General features: G+C 41.8%; 1 protein-coding gene across 1 annotated transcript in view; it reads right to left on the bottom strand.

Annotated features, from left to right (window-relative positions):
* Window positions 1-19978, bottom strand: part of ADGRD1 (adhesion G protein-coupled receptor D1) — a 115407-nt gene extending 95429 nt beyond the window's left edge. Inside the window, 12 exon segments of the mRNA XM_039357301.1 lie at window positions 354-464; window positions 1810-1927; window positions 2026-2085; window positions 4008-4163; window positions 5031-5095; window positions 6174-6428; window positions 9738-9914; window positions 11939-12061; window positions 13795-13890; window positions 15731-15814; window positions 19100-19136; window positions 19260-19978. Coding sequence (XP_039213235.1) covers window positions 354-464; window positions 1810-1927; window positions 2026-2085; window positions 4008-4163; window positions 5031-5095; window positions 6174-6428; window positions 9738-9914; window positions 11939-12061; window positions 13795-13890; window positions 15731-15814; window positions 19100-19136; window positions 19260-19313 — 1336 coding nt within the window. The 5' untranslated portion in view covers window positions 19314-19978.
* Between the last annotated feature and the right edge of the window lie 3168 nt (window positions 19979-23146).

Raw genomic sequence — 23146 nt, 5'->3', positions numbered from 1 at the left:
TCACAATGACCACTAGATGGCAAAGCGGGATGGGGAAAAAAGTAACTCTTTGCTGCCTTCCAATGGCCATACCGATTTTTGCAAGGCAAGGAACAATTCGGTTTCCCATTTCCCCTCGGTTAACAGGTTTCTTAGCAATCCAAACAGGGACAGATGTATTTGACCCAATCATCAGAAGAAGAGCAATTCAGAAAAAAAGCTGGTTTCTCCTGGCCCCTTTCTTGACCTACCAGATGGGCTGGATGTTAATTCCCAGAATCCCCAGCCATATGGTGGGAAACCTTGGCTGGCAGGAGAAAGCCAAAGGCAGCAGATTTTGACCTTTCTTTTCTTCTACTAAATTATTCCCTTACCTGAATATTGGAAAGCTTCTCTGGGTATAGAAATATAACTCTGTCCTTGTAATGGAAAGCGATATTGAGGCACATTCGGGAGCTGAGGAGGCATTTTAACCAGGGAATAATCTGTATAATAATGCAAACATTGATCAAAACCCGAAGGAAAAGGAGAGCAAAGCCATTCGTTAGTACCTGCTTATTGTTGAGCCCCCAGGTCTGTTCCTTTAACATTTTTAGCAATCAGGGTTCTTTTGAAACAAACCAGCAGGGGGAAAAAATATACTAGAGTTTTAAGCAGAAAAGAAGAGGAAACTTTATCATTTTGCAACAGGTTAAAAATAAAAATAAAAATGGAGAACCAATGAGAGAGAAATGTGGGGGAAGGTTTTCGGTTCTTTGTGGTTTTGTGGTGACCGGCTTACATTTTAATCTATACTGCTAAGTGTGGAATTTTAATCTGCTTCCAGCCCATGGCAAAAAGACCTGGAAGAACCAAGGCTGATGCATGATACTGGAGATATATCCACCAGCAGGCTCATCTACAGACAACACAATGCTTGTGTGAAGGGCAAGACCTTAAGAAAACCCATTTTGGTTCAAACATCTCACCCCTATGCTGGAAATGTAAAACAGCAATAGGTTCATACTACCAGATGTGGTGGGAATGCCCAAAGACTCGTGAGTATTGGAACAGGACACGAAACTGGTTGAGGGATATATTAACACTGGACTTAGAGTTAAAACCTGAACTCTCCTCGTTGGGAATAATGACAAAAAAATACGACAAGGGAACAATCTACCTGCTGCTACACATCCTGACTGCAGCTAGGCTTGCTTTCGCGCAAAAATGGAAGAGCAAGGAAATTCCCACAGAGGAAGAATTAATACCTAAAATATTAGCATGTGCGGAAATGAACAGGCTCACAATGATATTAAAAGACAAATGTGGATCAGTTTATTATGAAACCTGGGATAAATTCTACCACTGGAGGAATTTGAAGAGGACGGTCGGGGTTAAAGATGAATGTTAAGGTAGAAATATATGTTATTTTAGAACAAGTATTGTATATAAAACTTAAATGTATATGTAGAGATGAAGAATTGATTGTAAAAAGTGGAATAATCTGATAAGAATGTATATACTGGAATGTCACGTTAAATCCAATGTTTGTTTGTTTTTAACTGTATTATAAATAAAATTTGATTAAAAAAAAAGAAAAGAAAACCCATTTTGGAAAGATCTAAACTAAGTCAACCGAGGCTGACATTTCTTTTCTATTCTTCATTTCTCCTTCCTTTCCTGGATTCATCACAGGTGTTCCTCAAGGAAGGACGAGTTTTCCATCCCCGTGAAAACGGGAAAGGAAAAATTCGTGTCCTCCTTCAGTCAGTGAAAAGCCACAAAGGTGGCTTTGTTCAATTATTCATCCTCCTGTTGTCGGAGAACGAAACTGAGCCCCATAAATCTCACCTGCGACAGGTGAAGTGCCTTGGACTGTGATGGTCGAAGGGCTTTCTCCTAGATTGCGTGCGACGTGAAATGTCACACTGTCGATGGTGGACACCAGCCCTCCGGCGAGGGATGCGGTCTGAAAGCAGAAATGACAACGCGGGAGTGATACAGCAAGCGATGGAGGCCTCGACTCCAGGAGAACCCCAAGAATGTCTCGGAAAATGTTATCCTTACGTGGTTCATGCTGATCCAAGCAGCTATCTTGAGAACTCTTTCTACCACTTTGAAGAAAACCTACAGATAAAAAGAAACGGGTTATTTGCTATGATGTGATCACCACCACCATTATCCATTACCTAGTGTGATGATGATAGATAATAGATAGATAGATATAGTAGATGATAGATAGATAGATAGATAGATAGATAGATAGATAGATAGATAGATGATAGTTGATAGACACACAGAGAGATAAGGATTCCAATGCCTGCTTTCCCATGCTCCACTTTTGAGACCTACATAAGCTGCAATCAAATGATTTTTCATAAGGACTTGGGACCTTGTACCAAAATCTTTTTAGAAAATTCAGGAGTATGGCAAGGGAGGCATTGAGTTTCACTTTTTCTTCATTCATGCAAAAAAAAAAATGTTTTATACTTTCTGTTTCTGCATGGCTGTGCCCACAAGACATGACTGCCACATTTCCATAAAGACAGTTTGTATCATCCCCCAGAAATACTGAAGCTCTTTTAAACCTTTTAAAGGCTTTGAAGCATCAAGAACAGAACTGTGCTTTAAATGTCTCACATCAAAATATTTTTTAAAGTCCTAAATCCATTGACAGTGCTTGCTGATACATATTCATATGTTCCTTTCCCATTCTGCAGTCTTCAGAAACGGATTGAGATCTGTGGAGTCCCTAACACTCTAAATGAAACAAGAGAACCAACCTAGAACTAAGGAGAAATTTCCTAATAGTGAGGATGATTAATCAGAATTCTTGAGAAATTGTTGGTGTCCATCACTAGAGTCCTTCAAGAAGAGATAGGACAACTTTTTGTCTGAAATTGTATATAAGCGGTATATAAGTCTCATAAATAAATAAATAAATAAATTGTGTAGGGTCTTCTGCTTGAGCAGGGGGCTGTACTAGAAGACCTCCAAAACAACTTGTCGCTCATGAACCATTTTGATGTTGGGGCTGCCTTCCACTGCTCACATATGCCTGTGTCTTCATCATAGCATCATAAACTGTGTGAAAGAGACTCATTTATATATGATTCATTTATATATGATTTGTGTGTGTGTGTGTTGAAAAGAATTCACTCACTGGAATTCTTCTATAAGATACTGCTTTCATCTTAATAAATCTCGATAAAGAAGAATCCGTGAAATTCAGGCTTGCAATCACTTGCAATCCCAGCAATCAGTCAAAGATGAGAACATAAACGTATATCACTCTTTTTTTGACTTGCACAGCTGTACTATGCATTTCTTTTGTTAGACGAGGGATGAATGGGTGGGTGGATGGGTGGTGGATGGATGGAATGTAGACGTGATAGATATCCTGCTTCATACATTTGAAAGATTGGATTGCAATTCATTCATGTTCTCTTCCTAGGCATCTGTAGAAGCCATGTTGACCTCGAGCACATTATGATGTCATAGCTCAAATGACATGAATTTCACTAATCAATGACCTCATAACACAAGTGATGTCACTTGTCCCCTGGCAGGTGCCCAATCTCTCTTGAATCCCGGAATAGAAGAGAAGAGAAGAGAAGAGAAGAGAAGAGAAGAGAAGAGAAGAGAAGAGAAGAGAAGAGAATAAAGGAATGGAATGGAATGGAATGGAATAGAATAGAATAGAATAGAATAGAATAGAATAGAATAGAATAGAATAGAATAGAATAGAATATTTTTATTGGCCAAGTGTGATTGGCACACAAGGAAAATGACACTAGTGCCAGTTTCTATAAGGTAGAAATGAAAACAGTTTTATTTGACTAAAACAAGATGGGAACCTGCTTACAGTGCACTGCCTAATAACTAAAGGATGTTTCCCTCTATAAATTGATTAATTACCTTAGTAAGCTGATTAGCAGATGAAAGAAAGTTACCTTAGTAAAGTTGATTTTTTAAAAAATGGGGGGAAATTACCTCTGTAAATTAGGAAATGGCCTCAATAAGCAGATTAACAGATGAAGAAAAATTACCTCAGTAAGATTGTAGGCCGTATTTGCTGTGAGAGATTCATTAGGCATGGCGTTTGAAATGTTTTTCAGATAGTCCAACGTGACATATGGGTCCTGGACAATATGTTTTCCCTCTGTGAGATTAGTTATGATGGATTGGTAGGCATTTATGGAAAGCTGTAAGCACAGAATAACAGAACACTGAAAGGTCCTTCTCTGACTCAATATTGACCAAGGAAACGACCGTCTTCTTTGATACATTTACTAGATAATCATTTTTAATTTATTTTATTTATTTTATTTTCAGGGTCTAGGCTGGCAAGGAAATCTATTCTGTCTGGAGGTCCTCCCTGCAAAATTCAGCTTCCTGGGTAATCCATTTTATTTAGTTTATTTTATAAATATTCTATCTGGCCTTCCAAGCCATTGATAAAGCTTGAGAGGTGGTTTCCACTTTAAATGGAGTAAAATGCAATTCAGATGCTGGTGGAATCCAATTACCTTAACTCAAATGTCTATTACAACTTTTCCTTTGAGAAAATTCCACTGCCAAAATAGCTCATTTCTCTGACTGACCCAGCTTGCAATAAAGTTTTAATCTCAACCGTGAAAGGTCTCCACAGCTCATAATGTCCAATAGTTGCCTCCATTTTCCCTTCAGCTCCTATCTACAGCCTTGAACTTGGGCATCTCTGGAGCAAGTCCATCCCACCACACTACAATATGTACAAATTATGCATTTTAGAGAAAATAGCATGCAAATATGACAAGAGTATGTCAAACTGAACACAGTACGTGCAGGTTTCGAGGCGTTTTTTTTTTTCCCAGTTCACATTGGGATGCAGAAATCGAGTGGAATACAGTTGACATAAATGGGAAGCACAGATTTTGACCTCAGAGTTAAGCCTTATAGGAAGATCAAAGCTTTTAGGTTACTTTTCTCCTTTTTACTGGCTGGAAACTTGGAATGATATAACTTTTTTTTCCCCCTCTAACATAAGCAACCTGGCAATGCAACGGAAAGAATGTAAGGAATGCACCTACCACGGGAAGGGTTGCTGTTGTTTGCCATCCCCACGGAGATGTTGAAGCAAGCACTGCTTGGTCACCTAGAAACCACAGTGAGAAACATTAACCAGGACTTTCCCTTTTGGTACCAAGAACTGGGGTGGGGGATATAATCCAAGGTAAAAGTTGGTGTTATCCAGAAGAAAAGTTGAACGGCTGAAAAGTGAGGCTAGCTAACACTCTCCCCCTGTTGTGGAATGAACAGATGGTTGACATCACCAGCATATTTTCGATAACCAATTATTTTCAGGAGCACCACCTCCCTGAAGTACTTTCCTGCAGACTCAATTTTTCTCAATTTTGGCTTTTAGGAATTATGGTCACACCGTGGCCCTTTCCGTCTCTGCATCACCATTCATTTTTAACGTGAAATCTTGTTTGGCTAAGTTAGGTTCTCATTTTGTGGTCTAGATTTAGCGGAAGAGAAGATGGGGATACAAGAGATAAACTGGAGGGGAGATGACATAGAAATGGATACAATGAAAAATTCACTTCGGTATCCAGAAAAACGCCACTGAAAAGTTCAAAATCGTGTAAATATCTGGGCTGGCTAGTTCCTTGCAGAAAACAGCTTCTTGAGACAGTATTTTGGATATTGTAATCTGGGCTAGCTAATTCGTTGGGGGAAATGGCTTCTTGAGACAGTGTTTTGAATATTATGATAATCCCAATGAAGGCCACAGTTTAGCAAAAGGAGAAATCATTTGCTTTCAGGAAAACCACATTAAATCCCTAGCCTTGACATCTGTGAGTAGATGATCAGGATGTGAAGGGGGGGGGGAAGTTCTGTGGCAAAATTATGTTGTTAGATACACTAGGAAAGATGGACAAATAATCTGATTTTTGTACCGGTTATGTCAGAAGCCTACACAGCTCTTCTAACCCCTAAATATTGAATGAGGTGATTTTCTCCCTCAAAATGAGAATGGTCTCCTGGTGTTTTGAGGGTGTCTCTGTCACAACACAGTCATCTTATCCAGCCTTTGCAAAATCTGATTAGGAGTTAAGATTTCCCGACTCGGTGGAAATCCTCCCTCATATCACTGAGGACATTGAGCATTCTGTTCAAGGTTCAAACCAGACAAGATATTCAACTCCCCTTGTTGGGGTGAAACTTACCAATAGCAGCTGTGAAATACTGCTTGATCTCGTTGGCGGTGAGCACTCTTTCCCATATGATGAATTCGTCAAAGACACCATGGATGAACCGTTTCCTTTGACGGCCTTCGGAGCCCATCAACAAGTTGGAATTAGAGTCCCCATAGTTGTAGAAATCTTCCCCACGGGGATCAACGTTGTTCAAAGTCCCGTTGATGTAGACTTTCAGGCCCTCTTTAGATTTCCAGGTAAACAGGATATGAGTCCAATGGGGACCTGAAAAACAGTGGACATTTAAAGCAAAAAAGTTTTGGGTTAAGATACATACAGTACATGGTTGGAAAAGATGATTAAAAAACAGAATTCAAACCAGAACTGTATTTGTTAGGAGTATTAGGACCTAATTATGAGAAGGAAAATGAATACCTAATATTGCATGTATTAACAGCAGCGAGAATTGTATTTGCCCAATATTGGAAAAATGAAAATTTACCAACTGAAGAGGTATTAATTAAGAAAATATTAGAATGTGCAGAAATGGATAGATTGACTTTAGCAATAAAAGAGAAAGAAGATTCAGTCTACTTTAGAACATGGGATAACTTCTATCAATGGTTAGGAAAACGAACTAGTGAGAAACGAAGGTGATATGTTATTTTGAATACATACCAGAAAGAAGAATGTTATGCACTGATTAATTAATACTGTCTATGATAATCAATCATACTCACTACAGTTATCTATTATTATATTAATTATTGTTACCTAAACAATATGTACCCGGACAATAGTCTGTTTGCTAAATATTGAAAATTTTTCTGGGGGATAATCCCAATGCTGACCCCAACCTGGTCCTAATTCCAATCCCGACCCCAACCTCACCCTAAACCCCAATCCCTTCCCCGACCCTATTTTATCCCTAACCCTATAAAATTTAATATATTTTTTTTTAAAAAAAGAAAAAGAATGGACATTTAGGTGATGTGTCAGGCCCACTTTAACACCTCATCCTAAGAAAGCAGAACTCGTGGAAGCGGTTTCTTCCAAAAGGAACTTTTATTAGGAGAAGCTGACAGCAGGCATAATAGACAGGATCTGAGGGTTTCCCGCTCAGATTGATAGGTTAAAAGTGTCCCAAGCAAACCCCACCCCAATAGTTCATCTGGTCAGTTCAAATGGGCCAATCCCCAGATGTTAAGTCCGTTGTGAGAAAATGCTCATAATGCTAGTCCGTCTCAGGGTTGTAGTGGTGTTTGTTGGGTCTTTGCACCTTCCCTTCCGGAACAGGAGATAAGCCAGATGCCCGGAGGCGCATTCCTTTCTCCCCCCTTCGAGCTGACATCAAGGGGGAAAGACAGTTCAAAGAGTGTGTATGCAGAGAAAGTGAAAGAGTTACACTGTAGCCATTGTTGTTGTTAATTGCGAAGTCGTGTCCAACCCATCGCAACCCCATGGACAATGTTCCTCCAGGCCTTCCTGTCCTCTACCATCTTCTGGAGTCCCTTTAAATTCACGCCTACTGCTTCAGTGACTCCATCCAGCCACCTCATTCTCTGTCATCCCCTTCTTCTATTGCCCTCAATCTTTCCCAACATTAGGCTCTTCTCCAGTGAGTTTTTTCTTCTCATTAAATAGCCAAAGTATTTGAGTTTCAGCTTCAGGATCTGGCCTTCTAAAGAGCAGTTGGGTTTGATCTCTTCTAGGACCAACTGGTTTGAATGCCTTGCAGTCCAGGGGACTCACAGGAGTCTTCTCCAGTACCATAGTTCAAAGGCCTCAATTCTTCGTCACTCGGCCTTTCTTATGGTCCAACTTTCACATCCGTACATTGCAACTGGGAAAACCATGGCCTTGACTACACGCACTTTTGTTGGCAGGGTGTAGCCATAGAGAACAACAAAGAGGCAGCCCGCGGCATCTTCCCCCTCCCTTCCAGGAGTAGGACAGGACCCAGAAGAATAGAAAGAATAGAATTAGAAAGAGCCCTTTAAACAATATGAGTCCTGACATGATGTCTCAATTTAAAGTAAGAGCCAAGGTGGCGCAGCAGTTAGAGTGCAGTACTGCAGGCCACTTTAGCTGACTGTGTTCAGCAGGTCAGCAGTTCAAATCTCACCGGCTCAAGGTTGACTCAGCCTTCTATCTTTCCGAGGTAGGTAAAATGAGGACCCAGATTGTTGGGAGCAATGTAAATATATATATACATTGCTTACTGGTGTACACCGCTTAGAGAGTGCTTGCACTTAAAGCGGTATATAAGTCTCATAAATAAATAAATAAATAAATTTGTACCTTTCAGTAATAAGTGATCCTTGACTCCATTTCTTGAGAAAGATATAGCTTATTAAAGGTCAAGTAAAGCAAAGCCAGAAGGGAGGGTTGTGTGCCAAAACTTTACATTTAAACTTCCCCTTCTCGGATACATCCCCCCCACCCCCATCATCCAATCAGTTTCAAAGAATATGTCTTTGAGTGTTCTGAATGCAAGTTGTCTTGCAGCTGCAATCTCTCACCAAAGAAATGGCCTTGAGAGATTTCTCCAATGGTACAGCCTCAATTCAACCCCCCAAGTCTTCCCACTCTCTGTTGCCCCCTCCCTTCCAAGGTGTATGGCAAACGAGCACCAAACACAGAAAAGTATTGGGGTGATTTGACAGTTCTGACAGGTGACGTCATTGTAATGGTAGGTGAGAATGGCCTTGGCAGACAGGAGGAAGACCTGAAGATGAGGCAATGTTAAGATCAGAGACAGCTGAATCTGCAGAAGAAATAAGGGCCTGGCAAGTGTCCAACACTAGGGACCCTCCCTAGTTGCTTGGGCTGCAAAGGAGAAGAGGGCGAGGCGTCCTTTCAGACCTGCAAGACCCCGCTAATGTAACCTCACAACAAGTAGCAGAAACCAACGGTGGATTTCTTGCCTTCCGTAGTTAACATTTTTGGTTACCTGAATAGTTTTGACAACTCAATTACGTTTTGTTGTTTTTAAGAATATTGCCGATGCCTCCTGAATCCCACAGCTCAGTTCTCCATAGACATAACGATCATTATGTATAAATGATTATGAATGCGTCGGGTTTACAAATGAGCCAGTGCATTTATTTCCGCCCATTTCCAATTAAGCTAAAATGTTAATTTTGCAGCTCTTGTGTTATTTTTTTTTTCCTTCGCCAAGGCTTTGCGTCACAGGAGCCGTGGTAGCGCAGTAGTTAGAATGCAGTATTGCAGGCTGACTCTGCCCACTGCCAAGAGTTTGATCCTGACTGGCTCAAAATTGACTTCTGAGGTGGGTAGAATAAAGACCCAGATTGTTGGGGGTAATTGCAATAAAGCATTATGAAATAGTATAAGTCTAAGAGTGTTATTGCTATTTAAAGACCTTCTGACCTATAAATACATTTGCTTTTGATCATATACCACAGCTCAGAGTTCCCCAATCTTGGCAACTTTAAGATGCGTGGACTTCAGCTCCCAGAATTCCACAACCCGCATGACTGGCTGGGGAATTCTGAGAGCTGAAGTCCACTGCAGAAACACTGCCGTAGCTATCGATTCAAGGAATGCATGCATCTTAGGAGGGAAAAATACCTGGCAAAATGAAACTGGCTGCCCATTTCTTGGACGTGTGGTGATTGAAGAGTTCCACGGAGCCTTTGTGTTCGCCGAAGAAGACTTTAAATCTGTTAGAAAGCACCTGATCCCCGTATACCGGGACTGGCTTCAGCTGATGCCCTTGGGTCTTCCAGAAGAAGGAAAAAGTCACACCTAATGGAACCAAAAGACACAGAAGAAGGATTGCCAGTTGCATCTTTTAGGCTTGGAGAAAAATCTATATCGTACAATGGGAGAGAAATACATTTAGGTAGTCCGTGACTTACAATGCTACTGAGCTCAAAATTTCTCTTGCTAAGTGAGGAATTTGTTAAGTGAGCATTGCCCCTGCAGTTGTTAACTTAGTAGTACAGTTGTTCAGTGAATCTGGCATCCCCGTTGACTTTGCTTATCACAAGGGATTCCATGATCCTGGGACATGGCCACCATTGTAAATATGAGTCGGTTGCCAAGCATTGGAATTTTGACCGTGTGACCACGGGGATGCCACAATAGTCATCAGTGTGAAAAATGGTCATAAGTCATTTTTCCCCCCAGTGTCGTATCTTTGAATGGTCTATTGTAAGACGGGGACTGGCTGTACTTCAAAGAGTTTTGGTTTGCCGCTGATTCACGAGTGCAAATTTAGACACATTCCTATAAAATAGCAAGGAAAACACTCCTCTCCTCACTGTGTTGTTATGACAGGTGTGCTTATCTTTATATGAATTCTCTAGAATGACGGTTAGCACTCAGGATTGTTATCACCGTCCCTCATATTTTTGGATATCAAGACCATTAGTGATGATGGTGTGGTGGTTAGAATGCAGTATTGCAGGCTAACTCTGCCAACTGCCAGCAGTTCATTTCTCAATGGCTCAAGGTCAACTCAGCCTTCCGTCCTTCCGAGGTCGGTAAAATGAGGACCCAGATTGTTGGGGGGCAATAGGCTGACTCTGTAAACTGCTTAGAGAGGGCTGTAAAGCACTGTGAAGAGGTATATAAGTCTAAGAGTTATTGCTAGTGCTATTGCTCCTTCCTTCCTTCCTTCCTTCCTTCCTTCCTTCCTTCCTTCCTTCCTTCCTTCCTTCCTTCCTTCCTTCCATTATGTGCAGTGGTTAGGATGCAGTATTGCAGACTAATTCTGTCGACTGCCAGCAGTTCAATCCTGACCGGCTCAAGGTTGACTCAGCCTTCCATCCTTCCAAGGTTGATAAAAGGAGGACCCAGATTGTTAGGGGGCAATAGGCTGACTCTGTAAACCACATAGAGAGGGCTGTAAAGCACCGTGAAGCGGTCTATAAGTCTAAGTGTTAAGTGCTATTATAGCAGTGATTCTCAACCTTTCTAATGCCATGACCCCATAATACAGTTCCCCATGTTGTGGTGACCCCCAAGTGGGTGTGGCCACCAATAAGAGGGAGTAGGACAGCTAGGGAAAGGGGAAAAAAATGGTGGACAGCATGGTTTGGTGACCCCCGTGAAATGGTCATTCGACCCCAAATGGGGTCCCGACCCACAGGTTGAGAACCACTGTATTATAGGGTTTCAATGGGTGAGAAATTCATTCCCTTGTCGCCTCTGGAAGGACACCATGGATTAACAAGGCTGTTTTAACTTTAAAAGTAAATTTACAGGATGTTAGGCCGGATCTTGATCGAAACAAGTGGATGCAGATCCTTGGAGATATTCCATGCTCAGAGCCAGCCCTGTTCTTATCCAGCAAGGTTTATCACTCGGCCCATAAACAAGATAAGATGGTCCTAAGGGGAAATGCCTTGATGATACATTAAGACAGATCCAGGGGAAAGATATTACAATCCACGGAGGAAACTGCTGAACTAAACCATTAGCTGCAAACTCTGGATGGACTCTATCTAGGGAATTCCCAATCCTGGGCCCGTTATTTTAAGCCTGTGGTTAGTTACAGCCGTAAACAAATATGCATAATTTATCCAGCAGGCTGCTTTGCCATTTCCTAAGCAAATAATTTGGAAGTAAACCCGTTACGAACAATTTGCATAACCGCTAAGGCCTAGAAGAGATTTTACGATTCCCTTAAAATGCGGCTCGGCGAAACATCCTTCTCCCCCTCCCCTCCCCTCCCCCCCCCCCAGTCGTGTTGCCAGAATAAAATTAATGAAATAAAATAGGAACGTATATCAAAACCACGGCAATGGGGAGAATCTCCTACTAACCTTCAGGCTCACAGAAGTCTTGGTTAATAATGCAGGAGTTTTGATAATTGCCGAAAAGGAGGAAGGTGGCTCCCTTGACGCTTGGGATATAGATACCTTTGTTTACAATGCCTTCTACGATATCTAAGGGAGGAAAAGGGAGGAAAAAAATATGACAATATTCCAGTTGGCCCTACCACTCGGAAGGATGACCAGAACAGCTTTTTTATTATTATTTTTAACCCCACTAAACACCAGGAATCCTCTCAAAGGTGCTTTTTTCAAGAGGCAATTGGACTGTTTTTTTTTTCTGGAGGAGGAGTAAGAATAGGGAGAGAGAGAGGGAGAGGGAGAGGAAGGAGGAGGAGGAGGAGGAGGAGGAGAAGAAGAAGAAAAAGAAGAGTAATAAAAAAATCTTTCAGGGAGTACAAGGCCACTGTAAGCCAAAAGAAGAAGAAGAAGGAGAAGGAGAAGAAGGAGGAGGAGGAGGAGGAGGAGGAGGAGGAGGAGGAGGAGGAGGAGGAGGAGAAGAAGAAGAAGAAGAAGAAGAAGAAGAAGAAGAAGAAGAAGAAGAAGAAGAAGAAGAAGAAGAAGAAAAAGAAGTAGAAGAAGAAGAAGAAGAAGGAGAAGTAGAAGAAGAAGAAGAAGAAGAAGACGAAGAAGAAGAAGAAGAAGAAGAAGAAGAAGAAGAAGAAGAAGAAGAAGAAGAAGAAGAAGAAGAAGAAGAAGAAGAAGAAGAAGAAGAAGAAGAACCTAATGCCATCGCTTTGGTTCCCTCTTAGAAGGAGGAGGAGGAAGAAGAGGAGTTTGGATAGCCACTTGAATGGTATAAGGTCTCCTGCTTGAATAGGAGTTGATAAGAAGACCTCCAAGGTCCCTTCCAGCACTATTCTGAATTGAAGAAGCTTCATCCATTGTTGAACAACTGATAAACAAACAAACAGTGGATGGACCTTCTTGGTGAGAAGGAAAATGTCTTCTTCTTCTTCTTCTTCTTCTTCTTCTTCTTCTTCTTCTTCTTCTTCTTCTTCTTCTTCTTCTTCTTCTTCTTCTTCTTCTTCTTCTTCTTCTTCTTCTTCTGCTTCTTCTTCTTCTTCTTCTTCTTCTTCTTCTTCTTCTTCTTCTTCTTCTTCTTCTTCTTCTTCTTCTTCTTCTTCTTCTTCCTTCTCCTCCTCCTCCTTGGAAAAAACAGCCCAGTTACCTTTTGAAAAAAAGCACCTTTGAGACAACTATGACCCGGATGACTGAGAATCTTCATAGACACCAAGAATCATCCTTCTTCTTCCAGCCATTCATGAGGAACCGTTTCCAAATGGAGGGGGCAGAGTTTCCCCTAAATTTGGCAGAAAGATACGAGGAAACGTGGTCTCTCACAAGAAACAGGCTGCCTGAAAGGAGGAGGACAGACTGTGGACTTCGGATGTTGAGTAAACATAGGTATATTTGCCAAATCAAGTCAAATCAAAGTTGGATTTTCTTTCAAGGCTGAGGTTCTTGAAGGACCCATGCTGGCTTGGCTCGTGCATCACTTGAAAGCATAAATCAGGAAGACAGAGAAATAAGGGTTTTGTTTTTTCCATTTTACAGGATTTTGACAAGCCAGAACTGCCACAGCTAAGACAACAATACCAGAACATCAAACAGGTCGATGGACTCAAGAGATTATCTGTAGTTTTCGCTTGGGTTATTTAGTTTCTGTTCTCTAAGAAACTTTCTTTAAGCTCCATGTTAAAGGAAGGAAGGAAGCTTATCTTTCAACCAAACTGGATTTCAAGACCAAAAGCCCCTTCATAATGACCTGGAGTACGGCAAAGTCAAACGTAAGCCTGAATGGCCAAACTTGACAAATATAGGAAAGGATCATCTAGGTTTCTCACCTACGGTTGCGGAGAAGTTAGAGTAGGCAGAATCATTGGTATAAACAAAAGTAGAATTATGGTAATGAAGCACAGTGAAGCTGTGGGATCTGAGCACTGCATGGGGAGAAGAAAGAAAACAAACAACAATGGAATGGAAAAGCAACACCATGAATTTATGCAAGATGGATATGAATCGACCAGACCATGTCTCTCAATCAACATCATTGCAAAGAACCCACTGAGAGTTTGATTCATCCTACAGCTTTTTAAGATTTCTTCAACCCCCTCTCAATCTTCAGTAATAATATGATAGGAAAGACACTTCCTGAAATATATGTCTTACAAAAAGAAAATTACACGTACAGGTGTCTGAAGCTGAAGATTGACTTGGAAAGAAGGTTCTCTGGACCTTGATAAATGAAAACTAGGTTTAGTAAACATGTGTTACTAAAACTAGGTTTAGTAAACATGGGTGAAACATGTGTGAATTTTTCCATGTTTGCACATGGAAAAATAAACACTTATGGCTACATAACCATTAGTATTCACCACCTAAACCATCTGAACAGATTTGGAATCTCCCATTTATGTTTCACAGCCAATCCCTGTTAAAGCCTTTTAGAGTTTATGCTAACAAAAAATATATATATATACTGGATATTCTGTTCTGCAATTGTTTTGCTGCAGCAAAAGGACAACATGAGTATTGTACAGGGTTTTTGTCCGGGAGTCAAGTTGAAAATGCCCATCTCTGCAAAGGCATGCCATTGAGAGAGATAGAACTGGAATTGTCTTTGTGAAGGTGCCAAACACAAACACACACAATGGATAAACATGGCAGGCAAAGTTGACAATGTTTGAAGGATTGATGAATGACAAAGGTGGAGTGAACAGCATGAATGCTTGGTGGAAAGCCACGAGAAGGATGGGAAGAAATATCAGTGGATGGTCTCTCCCAAAGCTGTGGAGTTGGGAGTGCAATATCACAACCAGGAATGGGTAATCTTTGGTAACACTGGACCAAATCTTCTTTATCTTCGGGGTCCAGGTTTACTGCCAAAACAAGGCATACAGTCCAATCACACGACTGCTCAGAAGTAACCCGAGTGGCTTGCATCACTTTTGGAACCATCTGACCTAAAGATACATCTACAGGAAAATAATTACATGGAATACAACAGATAGGTCTACATAATACATATACTGGAAACGAAATAGTCCCTGCTGTTCTTCTCTCTCCCTGCCAGCCAACTCCAACAGAATTTTCTATCATGAAGCAAACTAAAATTTCTTTTAACCTGAGAGGGGGTTTTGGCCACTGGAAAAGGGAGGGAAGGAAAGGTAGATGGATCCCATTTATTCACTGGATCAAGGCAAAATGGCATTCCCACAGCACAGATCCTGCACCTTCTGATGCTCTGATCATAACTTGTGGAGACTTTGATGCTCTCTGAGTGTAACTGTTTCCTTGCAGTTTTATGACTCAATGAGGCAACATCACCAGAGCTTGAAGGGAGTGGAAACTGTGGAGAGGAGGTGGAGGAGGAGGAGGAGGTGGAGGTGGAGGAAGAGGAGAAGGATGAGAAGGATGAGGAGACAACTGGACAGCCACTTGTCTGAAATGGTATAGGGCAGGGGTAGGCAACCTTGGCTCTTTTATGACTCGTGGACTTCAATTCCCAGAATTCCTGAGCCAGCCATGCTAGCTCAGGAATTCTGGGAGTTGAAGTCCACGCGTCATGAAAGAGCCAAGGTTGTCTACCCCTGGTATAGGGTCTTCTGCATAAGCAGGGAATTGGACTAGAAAACCTCCTTTCTTGTTACCTAGTTGGGTCATGAAACATCTGCAAGAAAACCAAGCTCAGAAACCACACCAAAGCTCAACCTTCAGCTACAAATATTCTTTTCTATCGGTATCATATCTTATTCTCGGAGGCCCTATTCTTCAGTCTACCTCCATCGGTGTCCTTTAATTCGTGGATTCCTTCTACAGTCTCCAGAGGCCAATACTGCGACGCTTGAGCGAGAACACGGAAGCCTGTCAAGAAAGGACAGCAGGACCAAGGTCATCCCCTTCGTGAAAAACTCAAACAATTGCCAGCTATTTCTTTATTTATCTTCCCCTCCCTTCTGCTTCGATTTGCTTTGGCTTCTCTTGAGTTAAATTTCAAATTGAAAAATGCTCGGGACATGGACCTGAAGATGGGAGAACGTGTCCTCCATTCCTCCATTTCTAACTCTGATAAGATCGCTTGATGTATATTTTTTGAGAAGATTCTAGGCATCTCCTACCCTACTCAACAAATGATTGAGCTTGTTTGGAGGTTCTAGCAGGGGAGAGCAGCTATCGTATACCCTTGACCGAAGATCGGTACACTCCTTCTATCTGGGATGGTCGTCCTCTTCCACCGAGCGCGCAGCTTCAGGAGGAACACACATGGAGAAGTGAGGAAGGGGATACCCGCTTGGCCAGCCAGATCAGCCGAATCAACCCTGGCAATAATGGGATGACAGATGTCCCAGCCAGATCGCTCTCACATCCAACAAATTATTGAAACTCTTTGGTCTTTCAAAGACCCATTTCATCATGGGGAGGGGGGGGGGATTGACAATTCAAGTTGGAGACTCTGAAAAAAGTGCAGAAAAGAGCAACAGAGATGATTAGGGGACTGGAGACTAAAACATATGAAGAACGGTGGCCAGAATTGCGTATGTCTAGTTTAACAAAAAGAAGGACTACAGATGACATGATAGCAGTCTTCCAGTATTTGAAGGGCTGCCACAATAAAGAGGGGAACAACCTATTCTCCCAAACATCAGAAGGCAGGACAAGAAGCAATGGATGGAAACAACTGAAGGAGGGAACCAACCGAGAACTAAGGAGAAACATTCTAACAGTGAGAACAATTAACCAGTGGAATGGCTTGCCTCCAAAAGTTGTGGGTGCTCCATCACAGGAGGCTTTTAAGAAGAGACTCAACAGCCACTTGTCTGGAATGGTATAGGATCGCCTGCTTGAACAGGGGTTGGACTAGAAGACCTCCAAGGCCCCTTCCAGCTCTGTTATTCTGAGACTGTATCCTTCTATGAAAAGGTCTTGTGAAGATTGAGCTTTTTTGAGTCAAGTAGGTAAGGACTGAACATGGGGACTTTGCCACACGAGGCAAAACTGATGAACTTCAGATCTTCCCTCTCTCCTTCTGCTCTGCCACCAAGTTACTACTCAGCAACTACTCCTTCAGCACAGAAAGAATGCAACCTTAAGAAGCAGAGATCATGCAAGCAGTAGCTGTGAAAGCTAAGGATGGCCTTAATGCTTCCTTGTGCAGTATAAACACTCAAGCACACAAGTGTTAAATCAACACGTGTGGTAGAAATCTTGAGCTGGTAAAGAGAAGCAGAAAATAATATTTGTTCTCAGGTGTTCAGTGAGAAACCCTGAGTGGTTAGAATGACAGAATACACTGCTATAAGAAACAAGGATGGAAGGCTGTGGCATCCATTATGCCCAACCAGTGAACATCCTGGTTGGGGCTAATAGGAATCAGAGGCCAGTAACATCCAGATCACTGCTGGTTCCTTGACTTTGCTTAAAAACAGGAGGCTTCGTGCAATGAATATTTTTAGCCTCAGAAGCCTGCTCCTGAAACAATCCAGATTTGTAATAGATTCTCCTTAAATCTGGGCTTTATTACTTGCTCACTTCCTGGCAAGAAAGGGAGTGTGGACAGAGAGAGAAGGTTGCCAAAAATACAGTTGTGGATTAAAAAGTTTTTTAAAAAAAGACCTTGTAAGCAACAATGGTGCAATAAAAGTGTGCTGCCAAAACATTCCAGAAATCTTGTAAAAATGCAAGTCTCCGGTTGTTATGAACCACATTTTTTTTTCCTCTGATGATTGGACCCCTCCCTGTGATTTATGGAGGCTGGTGCCTACATAGGATTGAGATCCTCTTTCAATTAAAATAGGTGTAAACAATTAAAATAGCTTTAAAAACAAAGCTAGCTATATGCTTAGGAAGGGAGTAAAATAACAGAACAAGAGTTGGAAGGGACCTTGGAGGTCTTCTAGTCCAACCTCCTGCTCAAGCAGCAGACCCTATACCATTTCCAGACAAATGTCTGTCCAATCTCTTCTTAAAAATCTCCACCCACAACTTCTGGAGGCAGGTTGTTCCACTGATTAATTGTTCTCGCTGTTAGGAAGTTTCTCCTTAGTTTTAGGTTGCTTCTCTCCTTGATTAGTTTCCATTGGTTGCTTCTTGTCCTGCCTTCAGGCGCTTTGGAGAATAGCTTGACTCCCTCTTCTTTGGGGCAGCCCCTCAAATATTGGAAGACTGCTATCATGTCCCCCTTGTCCTTCTTGTCATTAAATGAGACATACCCAATTCCTGTAAGTATTCTTCATAGGTTTTAGCCTGTAAAAGCTACTTCAACTTCTTGAAAGCGCTTATCATGAAAAAAAATAGTCATTCTTCGTTTAGGGAATGAGGGAATTGAATGAGAAAATTCAATGTTATTGAACTCTAACATCATCTGATCTCAAAATTAAGGAAGTCACGTTGCCAGAAGGTTGAGCTGGCCCCCAATAAATCATTTTTATAAACCTACATTCCCTTTTGTTTAAAATGAAACCGAGATAACAAAAAAAAAAAAAAAGCAGATGTTCAGACAAGTCAGTTTAAAGCTGCATTTAAAAGAAAAAGCCTGTAAAAATTAATCCATTGCAATTTAGCATCGGGATCCAGAAGGGAAATTTTAAAAATAACTCCACGAAGGTGATTGACAAAATTGTCAGGCACCAAAGGTGGATCTCATGAGAGACAGAAAAGAAACACTACAGCCACACCTGAAAAGTTACCAGCTCGCCATTCCTGCTTTAAAATTAATTCTAGGATCTGTTTGAGAGCATTAATGGTTCCTTCATTTTTCTTGGGCTAGGACGATCTCAAGCCGCTTAATCTGTCAACCGTCCAAACTTCAGTTGCCCAACATACACTGTGTTTGTGTAGAGAGCTGAACTCACAGCTCCCAGTAGATTAGCACTGACAGTACATCCCTATTCTTTGAGACCTGTTGTGAGAACCCTCACAATCCTGCCACTTTGACTCACAAGCTGTACATACCAAGTCCCTGATTTAGTGAGACCCAACATGTGTTGACATCCCAGGCAATGCAACCTTCCATTTCTTTTTGCCTTTGAGGTTCTTCAGCAATATATCTAAGCATGCTTTGGGGGGAGATGGAGAAGGCAGGGACAGGACAAGGGGGAACGCAGCCATCGTAACGGTTTTCAAAGTTTCGAGATAGCAAAAATTCCTTACCAGGATGTTTTTGTAGCCAAGTGTGAGTCCTGTAAACCTGTGGGTTAAAAAAAAAATATGTAGATAGATACGTCAGTAGGATTCAGAACAGCAAACGTTTCCAAAGAAAAGAAGGTTAAAAATTAAAAAATAAAACACTGCGGGTTTTTGAGACCATTACCTGAAATAAAATCCACAAAAAGAGATAAGAAAGTTTCACCAGCCAATTTGCCATGATCCCCTTATCTCGTTGCACACCAGGAAACCGACAGGATGATAAAAAATCTCAGGTCACAGTCGTCATAATATCATGAATAATAAAACTTCGAGTTCTCCGTTGCTATCTGGTCTTCTTTCTTTCTTCTTTTTTTAAAAAGGGTGTTTTCTAATTATCCGTACAATAAGCCCATTCCGTCGACTGGTTTGTGGGAAGGGGGGAGAAAGGAGAGAAAATCCAGCTCTTCCCTGAGGTCTAAGAATTAAAGTTTCAAAAGGTGGCGTTCTCCTTCCGTGGCTGATAAATCCATTCCAAGAAGAAGAAGAAGAAAAAGGAAGAGGAATAGTGAATAATGAAGGGAGGGGGGGAAAGTGAATAAACTTGGGATGATTGCAGAGGCAAGTTTTCCTTCTCCAACTTTTGCTAACAGCTTTCCCTATTTAGATTTGTCTTCATTTGATCAGATGTCACTGGGTGGAAATGGAATTTGGCTGGCTTTAACAAAAAAGAGAGAGAGAGAGAGAGAAAAGAAAGTGTCTCGAAGAGTAAAGATTTTTAAACATTTCTTCTTTGGGGCAGAAAGTGGGAGGGCTTTTGTGGAGGGAGGCTGTTCGTTCTTAGGAAAAAAAACTTGACCGTCTCAGGGATACACACCTCTGCCCCGTCCTGATGGAGTGTAGAACAAAACCAAAGTGATGTCATGCTTTCTCCTCAAACTTTGTCCCATTTGGATATTCTATTTATATCACATTACCAACAAGTGGCTTCCTCGTCTGGGTCCTAGCCCCAGTCAGTTAGGAAGGACGAGATTCAGAAGATGGGAAGATAGCCAGGGAAATAAAACAAAGGCATTGAGAGAAGGAATCAAGAGAAAGACTTAAGGTTTATACCCTGGTGGCTTAGAGGTGAGGTGATGTCCTTTTTTTTTTGATACCGAAAAAGATGCTGAGACTCTAGAAAGAGCGCAGAGGAGTGCAACAAAGATGATTTGGGGGCTGGAGGCTAAAACGTAACAATGAATAGTGGTGGGAACTGGGAGTGTCTAGTCCAGGGGTAGGCAACCTTGGCTCTTTTATGACTCGTGGACTTCAACTCCCATGCTGGCTCAGGAAGTCTGGGAGTGGAAGTCCATGAGTCATAAAAGAGCCAAGGTTGCCTACCCCTGGTCTAATCTGATGAAGAGAAGGACCAGGGGTGACACGGTAATCATCTTCCAATTCTTTGAGGGGCTGTCACTGAGAAGAAATGGTCAATTTATTCTCAAAAGCACTTGAAGCCATGACAAGAAGCAATGGGTGGAAATTCTTCATAGGTAGATCCAACCTAGAACTTAGAAGAAATTTCCTGACAGTGAGAACAATTAATCAGTGGAATTGCCTCCAGAAGTTGGGGGTGCTCCATCACTGAAGGTTTTCAAACTGGACAATCATGGTGTAGGATCTCCTGCTTAAAAACCTCCAGTGATGGAGCAACCGCAACTTAAATCTGCAGGTTTTCTGCTGTAAATAATCCAGAAATCCCTACTAGCTGAAAAGCAGCATTGTCCCCAGTTTCTTGATTTACATTAGGAGAATGTCCTTGAAGTTTCATGATCCAGACGTGCATATTGTACATAAGTTCGGTGTTTCTTATCTGAACCTTTGCCAGCTGTGGCAAATATTCCAAGCTAGGTCTGCTTCATTAGTTGCTCCAGTTCACCATCCTCAGGCAGAACTATGAAAATACAGATTATTATTTTGCTTTCATTATCCGGACAGAAAACCTAAGGAGTATTCAGAAGCAAGCAGTGACAGGAAGTTGCTAAATTGATGGACAGTGCAGGGATGATTAGTGGTGAATAGAAATCGCCATTAACACTTGGAATCTTCCCAAAAAAGAATGTTTTCATCCTGGTTGCAAGAAAGCCGATGCAACATATTTAAATATGGAATGTTTGACAGCAAAGCTCAGAAACGTGCAGCATTTTTCTAAAAAGATAGCTTGCTTCCAGATGCAAGAAAACAGATCCAAGGTGCACAGACTACTTTAAGGTGAACAAATGTGGATTAGAGATACAGAGAAGCGGAACAGCTTTGCCTCCAGAAATCGTGGGCGCTCCATCACTGGAGGTGTTTAAGAAGAGACTGGACAGTCACTTGTTTGAGATGGTGTAGGCTCTCCTACTTGAGTGGGAGGCTGGACTAGAAGACCTCCAAGGTCCCTTCCAGCTCTATTCTATTCTAAGTTCCCTAAGGATGGGCTCCAGCACCAGTCTGAAAGTTTGGAAGGCAAAAATCTGTGATCCCAGTGACTAACCCAGATTGGATCCTGCATTAGAAAGTCAGTTTGGTGTAGTGGTTAAAGCAGCAGACTAGAAACTGGGTGGCTGTGAATTCTAGTCCTGTTCTGGGCCAGTCCTTCTCTCTCAGTCTTAGGAAGAAAGAAGCCAGGACAAGCCACTTCCAAAAAATCTTGTGAAGGAAACTGCTAGGAGTTGTGTAAGAATCTAAGAATCAACATTGAGCCGAAAGAACTGAAACCTCCCCAAAATAAACCAATGCATTAATCTGGCCCAGCTGGAAGACGTAAGGACTCCTTCTTTGGTCAGGGGGGTTGGACTAGAAGACCTCCAAGGTCCCTTCCAGCTCTTTGATTGTACAATTCAAGGATGCATGGACTTGGTGGCTCATCCTGAATATGCAACTTGCAAACCAGCATGCCAACGTTAAAATAAACTGTCTTGCTTTTCTTCCCCACATCTATAATATTTATTTATTTTGCGCCAAAGCCAGCAGCAAGCACTTGAGGTTTTTGTTGCAGTAGTTATCACACAACGGCAACTTCAGACATTTATAATTAGGGGAAACTTTTTCTACGATGACAAATTGCTCACACTGATGGCTTTGTGTTCTGCGCCTTTCCAAAACCCTTTGCCTTGCTGCCCACCGAGGTGAAAAGAACAAGGTGGAAACTTAGAAGAAAAATCTAGTAAATTGCATTAGAAATTCAGTTCCAGTACACCGATTTGAAGGACTGAAAAAAGAAGTGGAGAGCTGGGAACAACCCATAACAATGTTCCATGGATTGATGGAAATATATATGAAATATACGGAGCAACATCATCGGCACGCTTGATGCCGAAGTGGGGCCCGTGCACCAAATAACTAAACACAGTTTCAGGAGTAAATTCCTACAGTGAGTACAAGTAGTCCTCAATGTACAACAGGTCATTTAGTGACTGTTCAAAGCTACAACAGCAATGGAAAAAGGGAGCGTTTTTCACACTTACAATCACGGCAGCAGCCCCACAGGGATCAAAATCCAGACGCTTAGCAACTGACTCACATTTATGACGGATGCAGCGTGCCCGGGGTCACGTGATCCCCTTTTGTGATTGTCTGACAAGCAAAGTCCATGGGGTAGAAGCCAGATTCACTTCACAACCTTGTGACTAATAACTGCCGTGATTCTCTTACTAATTGTGGCAAGAAAGGTCGTAAAAATGGGGCAACATTCACTTAACGGTTTCGTTTAGCAACAGAAACATTGGGCTGAACTGTGATCAGAAGTCAAGGACTAGCCGTAATAGTTTGCAATGCCCTCGGTTCCTAGTGTGTCTTTGCAGTTGAATTGCACCCATCTTTCAAGTTTGAAAAACGCTGCGATAGAAGATTGCCAATATCCTGTGAAGCTTTACAGTCTACGGTTTCAGAAACCTTTTTTGGGATGATCCATCAGAAAGGTCCTTGTGTTCCAAGAAAATCTGAGCTTTTCCACCCTCCAAAGAACCGTAGAGCAGAAATGAGCAATCGTGGATCACACAAGGTTTATGCAACGAAGCTTACTAACTCCTAGAGACTTTGGCCACACCC

This window comes from Crotalus tigris, unplaced genomic scaffold (genome assembly GCF_016545835.1).
Source record: "Crotalus tigris isolate CLP2741 ecotype Arizona unplaced genomic scaffold, ASM1654583v1 scf7180000018891.247784533:1973344, whole genome shotgun sequence".
Taxonomy (NCBI): domain Eukaryota; kingdom Metazoa; phylum Chordata; class Lepidosauria; order Squamata; family Viperidae; genus Crotalus; species Crotalus tigris.
The sequence above is the reverse complement of the archived record's forward strand: the minus strand, read 5'-3'. Positions and strand labels throughout refer to the sequence as shown.